Source organism: Phalacrocorax aristotelis, chromosome 7 (genome assembly GCF_949628215.1).
Source record: "Phalacrocorax aristotelis chromosome 7, bGulAri2.1, whole genome shotgun sequence".
In the NCBI taxonomy this organism is placed as follows: Eukaryota; Metazoa; Chordata; class Aves; order Suliformes; family Phalacrocoracidae; genus Phalacrocorax; species Phalacrocorax aristotelis.
The window spans coordinates 12,483,516-12,496,231 of NC_134282.1; the positions used below are offsets into that span (position 1 = coordinate 12,483,516).

Genomic DNA, 12,716 nt, shown 5'->3' on the forward strand with positions numbered 1-12,716 from the left:
GTACAGTTCCAGTCCCTAATGCTAGAAATAAAAGGAGAATTGGTAGCAATCTTTGGCTGTTACCCTTTCTGTGGACCAGCTAATCTAGGATAATGAAATGGCTCCTGCCAGTGTATTTCAGTTGTTCACTGATCTCAAAGGAATGGTGAGAATCAGGGGTGCTGCACTTGGGAGAATCATCAGCAATGCTCACACATTCCTCTGCACTGCCTACTCCTGCCTTCCTCTTACTGTTCCTATCAGGTTTCCCTTCCATCTAGGTGAGTCCATCTTCTTTTGCTCCTCTTGTTTTCATAATTTGTCTGCTCTGCTGCATCCCTGTTTCACAAATCTTTTATCCCTCAGACCACTCCTGTTTCAGGCTTCCTGCTCTTCTAATTTCAGCTGGGTGCCAGCTGTGATAGAGGTATCAGACCACAGGAGGTAGTCTTCCCTTTTCAGCTGTGATATCCCCAGTCACTGCAGTCCCTGATATCCAGGACAAATGATTGAAGGAAAGGCCTGCTCTTCCTCTGCTGCAATTTTGTTAGAAATGTATGCTCTTGGAAATGTATACAGGAGCTGTGTGGAGGTGGAATATGTTCAGTTCAGATTCTCTGTTCTGAACATAAAGTTGCAGGGATGATTCAAAATACTGAAAATCTGGTCAAATTTAGAAGAGTTTTTCACTGACATGGCAAAAATCAGCTGAACTACTTCCTGACCTTTCCTAAAATACTTAGATGAGATCAGAGTCTCAGCTAAAACAGTTTGTAAGAAGTTACAATCACCTGAATGCTAGATTACAATTCTGTAATGATAAATACTGGCCAAATTTAACTTACTGTTTCTAGTATATATTGTAGAGATGAATAATCATGCCAATGTTATCTGTTCAAAGGCAAGTAGACAACTCTTCTTTGTCCCCAAATGATACTCCTGTGGTGTCATGTAGATCTAAATTATAAAAATAGGGTTTTTTTCAGCCAAAAGATGATGCTGTTAATGTGTTTTTCTGTTTTTGTTTTGTTTTCTATAAAATCCTGTGTTTTTACTGACGTTTTCTCAAGGTAGTGTTACATAAAATATAAGACATTAATTTCTTTATAATTTCATAATAAATTGTTGAAATCTGACTCATAATTTATAATGCTTTCCTGTTTTGCTTCATGAAATGCAGATTTGACCCCTCCTAATGTAGGTACTGTATTTAGTACTTTTCTGTACTCTATTACTCCATAAAATTGTTTATTCTGCCATTTCAAAAAAATTTTCTTAATGTTTTAATCATCTCTGTCCTTTTCTGGTTGATTTTTGCATTGTTCCTGGTTTTTTTCCTCTATTGCTTTAATATGCCGTCATAAGTAAGAGAAGGAAAAAAAAACCCCACAGGTCCATCATGTTTCACGTACAATGGGGCAGGACTTGCAGTAAGTCAAATGCCATATAGTTCTTTCTGTGGGTTTAACCACTAGGGGCCTTCCATGAATCAAGATGTAAAGCTCTAGGCATGTGTGGGTGGGTAGAGCTTTCTGAAAGTCTTCATTTTCCTGCATTAAATTCCATCTTTTCAGTGACTGTTCTACCCAAAGAGTACGATATGGCTGTTCTCTTTGGTTTAAGACAACGAACACTGTGCTTAATCTGACATCTGCTCTGATAATGCTTAACAAGTCTGGTGATGTGCACTTGCATACAGAGAGAATATCCCTCAGGTATAGTGACATAGCAAAATGACCGTTTGATATTATGTGGGGATGGAGGGGGGGAGTCCTGACCTCAGTCAATGCACGACCTTTAACTGGGTGTTGCTGTTGCTCTGAGGAGCCTCTAACTTGTGGGGAAGGCAGCTGAGTTTGGAGTCTAAGTTACACAGAAAGCTGAGTTCTTGAGGGGAGGAAGAGGAGGGACTTCTGTCCACCCATGTTTCCTCCAGTGTAGATGTCCTCTGTTGCCATTGCTTAGTCCACTGGCAGTCTGATCTCAGAGAAAGAGATGGCAATAAATATAAAGGATACTACCAAATTTGCTCCTCTCTCTTTTGTGTAGCTCTCCCCCCTTTCCGCAGTTTTCCAATGATTTTGGCTATCTGCTGCACCACTCAGCAGAAGATATGCTCCTGATAGGATCACAAGGTATATTTTGTATAAAAGAATAGAGAGAAAAAATCGGTCCGTTCTCAGTCATCTGGAAAACTTATGAACTCTTACGTGTTGCATGATAAAGGGATTTGTTCAGAGTGGCATATTAAATATAGTATGCTGGGTTTAGTTCCTGGATTCCTGCTATCCAAAAGGGTGCTGCTCAACTTGCATGCTCTTGCTCCTGTCTGGCTACTTTGGATTTTTTCGACAGTATTAAGCACGTGTGTGAAAATTCTCAGTCTGAGTGTAGTTGCTGAGTATCTGTTCTGGTAGCAATGCCTTGTTTAGCAACAAGATTATTTAATGAACTGTTACTGTCTTTGCTATGGGCAAGTGTTCCTAAAAGCCTTTTCAGGCAATATTTTAGATATTGCAGACCAACTCGAAGCTCAATAAGCCTAAAAAGAAAAAAGCAAAAGGGACTTGCTTCAAAATACTATAACCTTTTAATTTACTCTTTATAAACTTCAATTATACCATCATGCTTGTATTTTGATTGTATCTTTTTTAATGGGAAAATGCTGATATTTTTAATAATTTTGTCATAAAATGTGATTCTCTGTTGTCATTTAAACTTTGCTGTGGAAAGAAATACGTGAAACAAAGCTGATTCCCTGAAGACCTTGCAGGATAGTATTTTTCTTTGTTTCAGCTTGTATTAATCAGTAATTCTTTGGTAATTTTTTTTTACAAGTTATCTTTAAAACAATTGTTTGCATTGCATTTGAAAGACCTCATAATTTAGAAAGAAAATACAGTAGTAGGATAAATATAATCTATTTCATAATAATTGGAAAGGAAAATAACTGGTAAGCTGGCTGAAACTTTTTAAATAAAATTTATTCTGTTGGAAAATGTCAGTTAACAGCTGAAATTTCTGAATTCAAATTTTTTATAAATATATTTGGAAGTTCAGAGCTTTTTGTATAAAAGGGAAAGAGATCTAGATTAAAATTGTAACCTCAATCTAAAAATTGATGTTTTGACATAGGTCTATTTAATGGAAAAATAATATTAAAGAGGTTTTCTTTCTAGTGATAAATACATGTTTAGAGAGTAGCTTCATTTTGCAAAAACATTAATTGTTCTGTAGTCAACACAGAACTGCAGTACTAAATTAGACAGTTTTCATGCTATGCAAACCTCATTACAGAAACTCAGTACCATTATCCTCTAATGAACAAACAAAAAAATTAGTAAAATTTTTCTTTAATTTTATTTACGTGTTTCAGTCCTGATAAATCCATTCTTTCATTGTTTGGGGACGTTTTCTCCCTCCTCAATGTCCTTTCTGTTTTCTTAACTGTGGAGTATCAGCCTAGGGGAACAAAGGATGAGACTATTCCAAGCTCACATATTCAGGCTAGATATTTTCTTAAACACTGTTCTTTGATGTAAGAGAACACAGCTTATGCAGCGCTGATTCACATACAGTTGGCCACACATACATTGTTAAACTTAAGGTAATACTGTATGTAGAAAATTAATGTATTACTGCAAACTGTAGCTTTGTAGAGAAAGAGCATTAGTTTAGGAACTCATTATTACAATAGGTAGTTTTTATCTAAATCAGGAAAGTAAAGGCTTTGGTTTTGGTTTGGTTTTTTTTCCCCTACTGAATTTTCTGCATTTCTAATAGGCAGTTGCTAGTTAAACCTACAAGAAAAACTAGCCCTCTTGGTGGTATAAATAGCTTCACAAGTTTAACCAATATAATACTGCCTTGCTGAATCTCCAGTATTAAAAACTAAAAAGGTGAGGTCTGTTTCTTTGGGGAGGACCTTCACAAATTAATACGGGAACTTCTCTGTGGAGAGCAGTGGAGCTGTAGTTTCTGGAATTTGATGCAATTGCAATAAGTGTGTTAGTACTAACTTTTAATGAAAATATGCCATTTCAAACAGATTTAAAGATACTGTTGAATGCAATTTCCACTGATTTTTTTGTTTGTTTTAGGAAATTATTATTCATCATCACTATTTTCTCCATGATATATTAATTATCTAAAGTATAACCAAAAAGCTGTCTCTTTCTGTATTTTATCAGATTATATTTACACAGAAAAATGTACTCTAATAATACTTCCTGTAGGGCCTCTGGCCTTGTGCCCAGAACTGAAGGGCTTTGCATTTTATAGGATTGCCTTGACTTGCCTTTTTTTTGGAGGGGGGAGGAGGGGAACCTGTAACATGGGACTGAGAGTAATTTAAACATTGCTTATTAAAAGTGTTTTCCAGTAACTTATATAGCATTATATTTGTCACCATAGGAGAAAGTAAGGAAGAAAGGACTTTCAGAAACTGGATGAATTCACTGGGTGTAAACCCCTACGTTAATCATTTATACAGGTAAGGCATTTTTTAAAACAACAAATTGATTTCCTTTGGATGACAGGGGAAGAAAGAAGCAAAGAAGAAAGGGAAGTTGTATTTCTACAAGAACAGTGATTTCCAGGTTTCCACACTGTGTGATAGGAACTTCAGAACTGGTCTGTAGAACCACATTAAGCAGTATCTGACTCAGATACTCTACTCGTGATCTAGAAATACTAGAAAACCTAAAAAGTTTTTATGTGCTCCCCTCACTCACTTGTACTTTGAATTATGTTTTTAAAAAGTTGAGGGAACTGTGTTTTATAATGCATGATTTTTTTATTTCATGACAGATGAAATGACTGCAAATCTACAAAAACAGTAATGTAATTCTAAACTATAAGAGAGGATAGATATCTGCTGAGTTGACTGTAAGAATCTATGTGGTGTGGTATTCCCTCAAAACAAAGGGCTTTTTAGCATGCTTTTTAGATGCTTCTGATCAACTGCTGGCACAATTTGAAAGTGATTCAAAACCTATCAATAAAAGATGGGGTATAGGGAGAAACTTGGAACATCTGCTTGCATGTATACTTGCTGTTAGGTTTTATTGTTTCTGTTTTCTGACCTCTGTAAAGTGATACCATCTGTAGATAGTTTGACATGGAGAATTTCATTTAGCAACCAGCTGAAGGGTACTATCAGGGATGCAGTTTATAATGGGAAAACAATACTTAATAGTCTTTTTTTTTCACAAAGACTATTGGTGGTATTGGTTTTGATTATTCTTTAGCAAAATACATCTGTAGGTGCAGATGAAGGATGAGTATATAACATTTTGAAGTTCTGAGGAAACTAAATCTAGAACAATTAATGAAAAATCTCTAGTTAGATGTTTTATCTATGCCTACCATATGAAAGCAATTATTTAATTGAAGTTGGTAAAACCATGGCTGTGCTTACTTCACTGAAATTTGTGAAAATAATTAAATTAAATGTACAATTTAATGTAAACAAATGCAGAAATCAAGCAATAGGATATAGGCCAGTGTCTCCACAGAGCAACACAAATTTTTATTTATGTGACTGGAATTTTTCAGCAACTTAATTACACTTCCAGGAGTCTCAAGTACTTAATATTTGCATTGTGAATATGAGCTTTTGTACTTAAAACATTGTTTTACTCTGGTTTAGTGACCTCTCTGATGCTTTAATAATCTTCCAACTGTATGATATGACTCGTGTGCCGGTTGACTGGAACCATGTCAACAAACCTCCTTATCCATTACTTGGCGGTAATATGAAGAAGGTGGGTAGATACTCTGTAATACAGCCCAGTTTCACTGTCTTCCAATGTGCTGTTTGCCATAATCTGGATTGTCTAGATTTGCATGCTACTGAGACAGTCCTTGGAAAAAAAAATATCTTTGGGATGTTATCCCAAGGAATAAGTAGCAGTTATAGCGTGTATCACTTTAGTTTCTAAATGTGGACACTTTTTGACAATATTTTATTTATGGTGTAATTAGGGTATATAAGTAAAACTTCCAGGTCTTACACAGCTATGGTTGCCTGATGCTCTCATACTGTGAGGTGTTTCCTCACAGAACAGTTCTATACACTGCCAGGAGAATTTGTGCAAGACTTGCAGAATCCAAGCTTTCAGTTCGTTTTGTGATTATTATGAAGCCAGAAACACAGAGGGGAAAAAAAGATTACTGTCGTCTTAAAAACAACACATTTCAATATTTTTCCAAACAATTTTGATGTAAGTGAGCTTGGTTTTCCCAAGTGTGAAAAAAGGTTATAGCTGGAATCTTGCATTCTTGCATTTATAGTAAAAACTGTGTTATTTTAATCAGCGCAGAAAGGTTAGAAATCTATCTTTAGTTCCAAATCTCACCATAGGTAACAGTAAGCCAAAGTAATTAAAAATACGCAGAGATCATGGGTCTGTATTACAGAAATATTCAGGTTTTTTCATTATTTGCACCAAATATTTATTTTTTAGATTGAGAATTGCAATTATGCAGTAGAACTCGGGAAGACAAAAGCCAAATTCTCACTCGTGGGTATTGCTGGACACGATCTAAATGAGGGTAATCCAACTTTGACTTTGGCTTTGGTATGGCAGCTGATGAGAAGGTAAGTTAGGCACAGTATATGATAGATGTCTGTATATATATGTATCTGTGCGTATATGTGTGTGTATATCTAGGCAAATTAAAGCTGGGGTTCAGTTCACCCAACAGGTATTTTAGAGAGCCATCTCTAGACATCCCTCTTCTCCAAGATACAGTTCTATATGTTTTTGTGGTTTTTACATACTGCATAGTGATTGAAACCACAATAGTGTGTATGTGTACACATCCATTTAGAGAGACAATTAAAACATATACTAAAAACTGTGATAAAAATTATAAATCCTGCAGCAAATAAGAAAGCACAACTTATTTCATATTGATTCCACGTATCTTTCCATAAGTAAAGAGTAATTTAAGTATTTGTAAAATCAAAAAAGAAAGATAAATAGGAAGAGGCGATGCATGCTATAGAAGTTAAAATGGGAAGAAATTTTTAGGCCATCACAGCTAGAGTAATGTAACTATCATAAACTGAAAATTTTGCTAGTGGACTGAGCTGGAAAAAAAATACTTTACAAATTGATTTCAATAAAGAGTACTTTATTGCAAATATTTTCCAAAAGTTGATTTTCTTACACCTACCCCAAAACATTCAATGTCTCTTGTTTCTCAGACTGTTGTGATTCAGTTTTCAAGGACTTGGATGGTAGGGAGCTGTTTAACCTTATAAAGTAAAATTAGTTATGATGTGCTGAGTAAAACAAATATATGAAGAAGATGTAACAGTGATTATTATGAGTTTTGGGGTGTTACTTTATTCTGTCAACAACTGAAAAAGATTTGAAGTACTGAATAGTTTACAAGGTAAGAGTACCTTATGAAGATAAGTACTTAGTATTGTTACTGTGCCGAAGCAGTATTTTACTTTTGCTTGTAGCTTAATGCTGTTAGCAGAGGTGAGTTCTACCACTCAGTTTAACTCAGTCTCTTTATTTTCTTTATTAAAGGTATACTTTGAATGTACTATCAGACCTTGGAGAGGGAGAAAAAGTAAATGATGAAATTATTATTAAGTGGGTGAATGAGACACTTGCAAAAGCAAACAAGAAAACTTCAATTACGAGTTTCAAGGTAATGTAATTTACTTTTCCTCTTTCCGCATATAATCAGATCTGGGATTTTTAATCTCATCTGTTAATGATTTGGCTTTAACAGTGGCTCTCCCATCAGCTAGCATAAGTGTGTAAGGAAATAATTCTGACAGTCTGCAAATCTTCAAAAGTGTTTTACAAGTCTATTAATAAGAAACAAAAAGAAATTACGATTGCTGCCTTAACATTCAAAATAAAAAAACCCCAAAAACAAAAAGGCTAAACTTTCAAATGGGCTTCTGCATGAAGTTACTAGTGTTTGGGAGTGGTATGCCCCATGTCTTCCAAATTTTTGGATATAGGCACTCTTGTGATCATACAAACACGAAGAACAATTTTGGAAATACTGGGGAGCAAGGCTGGAAGGGGGAAGTCACCATGTTTGATAACAACTGGTCAGAAAGAGGTACTTGTGCGTGACAGAGCCAGGAGAGGGAGCCCAAGTTAACTGGTGACACCTTTTGTCTGCATTGACACTGCTGATGTGCAGCAGACCTGTACAAAAGAGGAGCTTTTTCCATTCAGCAAGTATGAACAAATTGATAAAGGAAGCTTTCCTTTCACGTTCTTGAAGTGTTAAACATGAAAGAAATATGTATGTCAGGTGTGTCATTCTGTGTCAATCTCATTCTTTAGAAATGGTAGATTAAAAATTGCACTTGCATGCAAATATAACATTTTAATACAGGTTCATTGTATACTCTGAAACGGTTATGTCTGGTTCACAACAGGAACATAAGAACGTAGCAAGTGAAATATTTGAGCTCGCTGTGTTATGAGATTGAATTAGGTAAGCATTAGGCAAAAGGTAATATAAATTTTATAGAAGAAAATATATTTAATTTTTACTCTAGAAGGTTACTTAGGTCTTAATCTTCTTAAAAGGGGTTGCTGCTTGTCTTATTTCTACATAAATTGTAATAATGGTGGTATAAATAAGTTGAAACTACATAGGCTATCTGTCTCAACATCTTGCTTTTGGTACGCCTGTGGTTTTTGTGAGGCATTGCTTTTGTTTTTAAGGTAATTCAACTGACTGTGGACCAATAAAGATAAGGAGCTGTAAAGTGACATTATTTAGCATACCTTTTTTTACTATTGATTTTTGACAACACTCACATAGATATTGTTTCTCACAATTTTTGTCTCATTTTGGGGTCACTGCAGCAAGCAGATTGTGTAGCAGAGAAAGCAGAGGTCCCTGGTATTTACTGTGGACCATGAAAGCCAAGTTCTATTAACTTGCCATTAGGTCAAATAATAAAAATGACAAAGGTGAGGTTTTGGCTTGTGGTCTTGGGGAGATACTCCATCCGTTCAATGTCTTCAAGCAGATGTATATTACTACCTTTAAATGTATAATTAATGAGGTGGCTGTATGGGACGTCACTGAATTTGAAATCTTAGTTCTGCCCTGATGGCGAAGGCAGCCATGTCACGTGCCTTATGTGCTGAGCCCCTGCAGGGACAGAGCCAGCCTTGCTGGCACTGTCTGCTGACTGTTGGTTTGACATCATCAGCTGCTTATCTGCCTCAACAGTTGGGAAGAAATAATTGCAGCCATCGCACTTGCTGTCTGAAGAATAGAAAACACATGTCTGTGCATTAAATACAAAATACAGATGGCTCATCCTAGCTCAGAATACAATCAGAGTTAAAAAAAAAACTATAAAACCAGCGAGCCATAAACTACTGCAGAAAATTGTTCCATTACAAGAAAAGGTGGGAATAAAAGTAGCTTGGGAACGTAAATATGTTTTTCTTACCTTGAAAATCTGGTCCTTGGACGACTTTCAAAGTTCCCTTCCTTCTTTAGGGAAGGAGAGGGGTTTCATTAAATAAATTGAAACCACTTGTATAGTAATAATGTCAACACCAAGTGTGACCCTTATTTTTGATTGTGGAAAAGAGCATTAGACCTCGTAAAAGGGGCGAAAAATCTTCACGCAATAAAGTAACAAAACATGCTGCTATCTTTCAATAGGTATGTAAAATGTGCTGTAGGGTTTTTTGCATTGTGAAGACAGAGTAATCAAAACGGATTCCTTATACTAATCTTTTTAGTATTTTCTTCTAGGACAAATCAATTAGCACTAGTTTACCTGTCCTGGACTTAATAGATGCCATTGCACCAAAAGCAGTTCGTCCAGAAATGGTCAAGAGAGAAGATCTTTCTTACCAAGACAAGTTGAATAATGCTAAGTAAGTTTTAAATGAATGCTTTGTGTTTTCTGAAAATGCAGGAAATGCATGAATTCATGGTGTAATGAATGATTTACTGATTTGTTAACACAGAGAGATTATACCAATATTAGTTGATTTGTTTCACATAGAATACGTTATAAATTCTAATATCCTGGAGGTATTTCTCTACCATATTTAAAATATTAACTCAAATTCACAGCTGATATGGCCTACCACCACTCCACGGCAGTTAGTTTGTTAATAGCCTGCCATAATCCATGTTGGCTTTGACAGAAATAAATGCTTTGATAACCAGTGGCAAAACATCTGCCAGTTCAATTGTTAATACCTGCTTTCTTCATGAAATGTCAATTTTCTTGTAGAGCATAAATACTGACTGAACAGGCATATCTTGCTATTAAAATCTGTTGTGAATCTTGGCACACTAGTGGAGGCAAAGAAAATAATATTTCTTTTCTCTTGTTTTCTAAGGTATGCCATTTCAGTTGCTCGAAAAATCGGTGCTCGTATATATGCTCTCCCAGATGATCTGGTTGAAGTGAAGCCAAAAATGGTGATGACAGTGTTTGCATGTTTGATGGGAAGAGGACTGAACAAACTAAAATAATGAAAAGATGTCATGGAACTTTCTGCCATGTTAAGCACGATGAATGCCTCACAGTTTAGAGTTCTGATGCTTAGTATAAAACAAGAAAATTTGTATGCACAAATATGCTCATTAATTATGTTTTAATAATGTGTTAAAATTTTATTTCATTTCACAACACTGATTATTTATGGGTAATATTGTTTTCAGAACAGGGTCATTAGCAAATCAACATCACAAATATTTATTGCTTTAAAAAAACCCAGGCTATAACAATCAAGCTTCATTTGTACTAGTTTCCATAGCATTGTAAGAATGTGCATCACTTTACGTACATTATTTCAGGATGTATTGTGAAACATTGGTTTTCTTTTTTTCTTTTGTGAGGGTGTTACATGTAATCATACAAGTGTCAAGGTGCATTCCAGTCATATTATATTACTCCTAACTGCACAAAAGTTATCATCCTTGCCTTATTCTTTGAGAGCCTAACTCCTGTTGAAGGCACTGAGAGTCTTGCCGTTGACTTCAAGGAGAGCAAGTGAAGGCCTATGATAATGTTGGGAAACGAATAGTGATAAAGCTGATTAAACTTTTTTGTGGGAATAATCTTTAAATACAGGTAGTGGTTTTGTTCTGTTACTGAGCAGGGGGTTTGTGGTCTGTGTCTTAAGAAAAAACAGCAAATAGTACGCGGAAATGTAATCAGCACTATTAGGTCTGCATGTGTGTTAGCTTTTGCAGTTGGACTAAACATTTCTCTTTTTTTAATTTTTCACAAAATATTGTATAAGAAAACAATAAAGAGCTGGCTAGTCCAGTTTGGGGTTTCACATTAATGTATTGCACTCCTTATAGATTTGTCCTTTAATTTCTTCCTGAAGTGTATTTCTTGTGTGCAGAGGTTTTGTCTAGAAAGACTTGTGCATTGTCTGGATGATATGAAGTCCATAATTATTTTCTTATTAGTTTTAAAGTATTTGTACTCAATCTTCAGCTGTAAATTTTCATCACACATTCTGGAGCTGGACACTTAATGAAGTGTTACCAGAAGCCAAACAGTAAGAAAGAAAAAAAATGAAATAAAAATGAAAGGGTTTGGTTTGGTGGTGTTCTCTTTTTTTTTTTTTTTTTTTTTTTTTTTTTTGCCTGTTTAAGTCTGAGCCTGATACTTTCTCTTGCAGCTCCTGGACACAGTCCTAAGTGTAGTAAAACCCAAGAATGATGATGAGTGAACAGTTGGACTATGCTTTACGCCTTTGGTATCTTGCACAAAATAGTAGCAGAAAGAAGATGCATCCATTTAGTTTTTATTATGTAAGGGGATACTGGGAGTTGAGAGATTTAAGTGCTTGGATTTAGATCCATTTGTCTGTTTATTGGCTTGTATTGTCTAGACAAGAATAAATCATTAACATTTGGTAAGTTACATAGTTTCTATTCTTAGTTCCAAATGATGACTGAGTGTTGTACAGAATTTGAGTTCTTTGCCCTGAGTATGGAGGCAAATCCAAGTCCTCATTCAACATAGGCTAAATTGAGGCTTACTTAATCCCTGTACCCTAAGAATAAATGATCTCTTCCTAAGATATGCAGTTCTAAAGTATTGTCTTTACCTGCCCCGGCACTCAGCAATTTACTCTGTAAGGGTATTTACTCTTGTGTAAACTACTGCTGCAGTGTTTTGTTCCCTTTAGGAAAAAGTCTGCTACAATTATGTGGCTCCAGAATTACTTTAAACTTATTTCGATTAAATTGAAATGGGTTTTCAGGTGCAACCATCTTATCCTTCTCAGCATTGAAATTTTACGTACAAGCCAAGAGGTACATGTTGAAGGATAAATGACACCCCAATCGGGAAAGAACTGTCTTCTCAAAATAATGTTCAAGAGTCCAACCACATCTTAACCTAACATTTTTTTCTAAAGGAGATTTTAAAAACAGTGAGTCAGACCATCAGTTTACATTAATCCATGTAGCTCAGCTGAAGTCCTTAAAGCTATCAACTCTTGGTTCTGTGTGTCTACATGCTGTAAACATACGCTGAGTGCTGGTTAAGTTCTTTCATCTCGTACTGGAGTAACGCACAAAAATTCATGCCTGGTAGCTCATGCAACTGTCTTTTTTTTTTTTTTTTTAAGTTTAAGGATAACGTGGCACATAATTTTACTATGAAAAGGGAAACCAGATACGATTTCTGGAAGTATTCACAGAAGATGGAAGTGAATGAAAGTTTTCCAAATATTTGGTAATCA

The 12,716-nt window shown here is 35.4% G+C and overlaps 1 protein-coding gene across 4 annotated transcripts in view; it reads left to right on the plus strand.

Annotated features, from left to right (window-relative positions):
• The window catches only part of PLS1 (plastin 1), a 45,534-nt gene extending 33,971 nt beyond the window's left edge, over nucleotides 1–11,563 (plus strand). For all 4 annotated transcript variants that reach the window (XM_075098851.1, XM_075098850.1, XM_075098849.1 and 1 more), the window contains 6 exons: nucleotides 4,393–4,471; nucleotides 5,630–5,744; nucleotides 6,447–6,580; nucleotides 7,527–7,650; nucleotides 9,748–9,872; nucleotides 10,347–11,563. In XM_075098851.1, the coding sequence (XP_074954952.1) occupies nucleotides 4,393–4,471; nucleotides 5,630–5,744; nucleotides 6,447–6,580; nucleotides 7,527–7,650; nucleotides 9,748–9,872; nucleotides 10,347–10,482 (713 nt within the window). In that variant the 3' untranslated portion in view covers nucleotides 10,483–11,563. The remainder of the gene's footprint in view (nucleotides 1–4,392; nucleotides 4,472–5,629; nucleotides 5,745–6,446; nucleotides 6,581–7,526; nucleotides 7,651–9,747; nucleotides 9,873–10,346) is intronic.
• The last annotated feature ends 1,153 nt before the right edge of the window (nucleotides 11,564–12,716 follow it).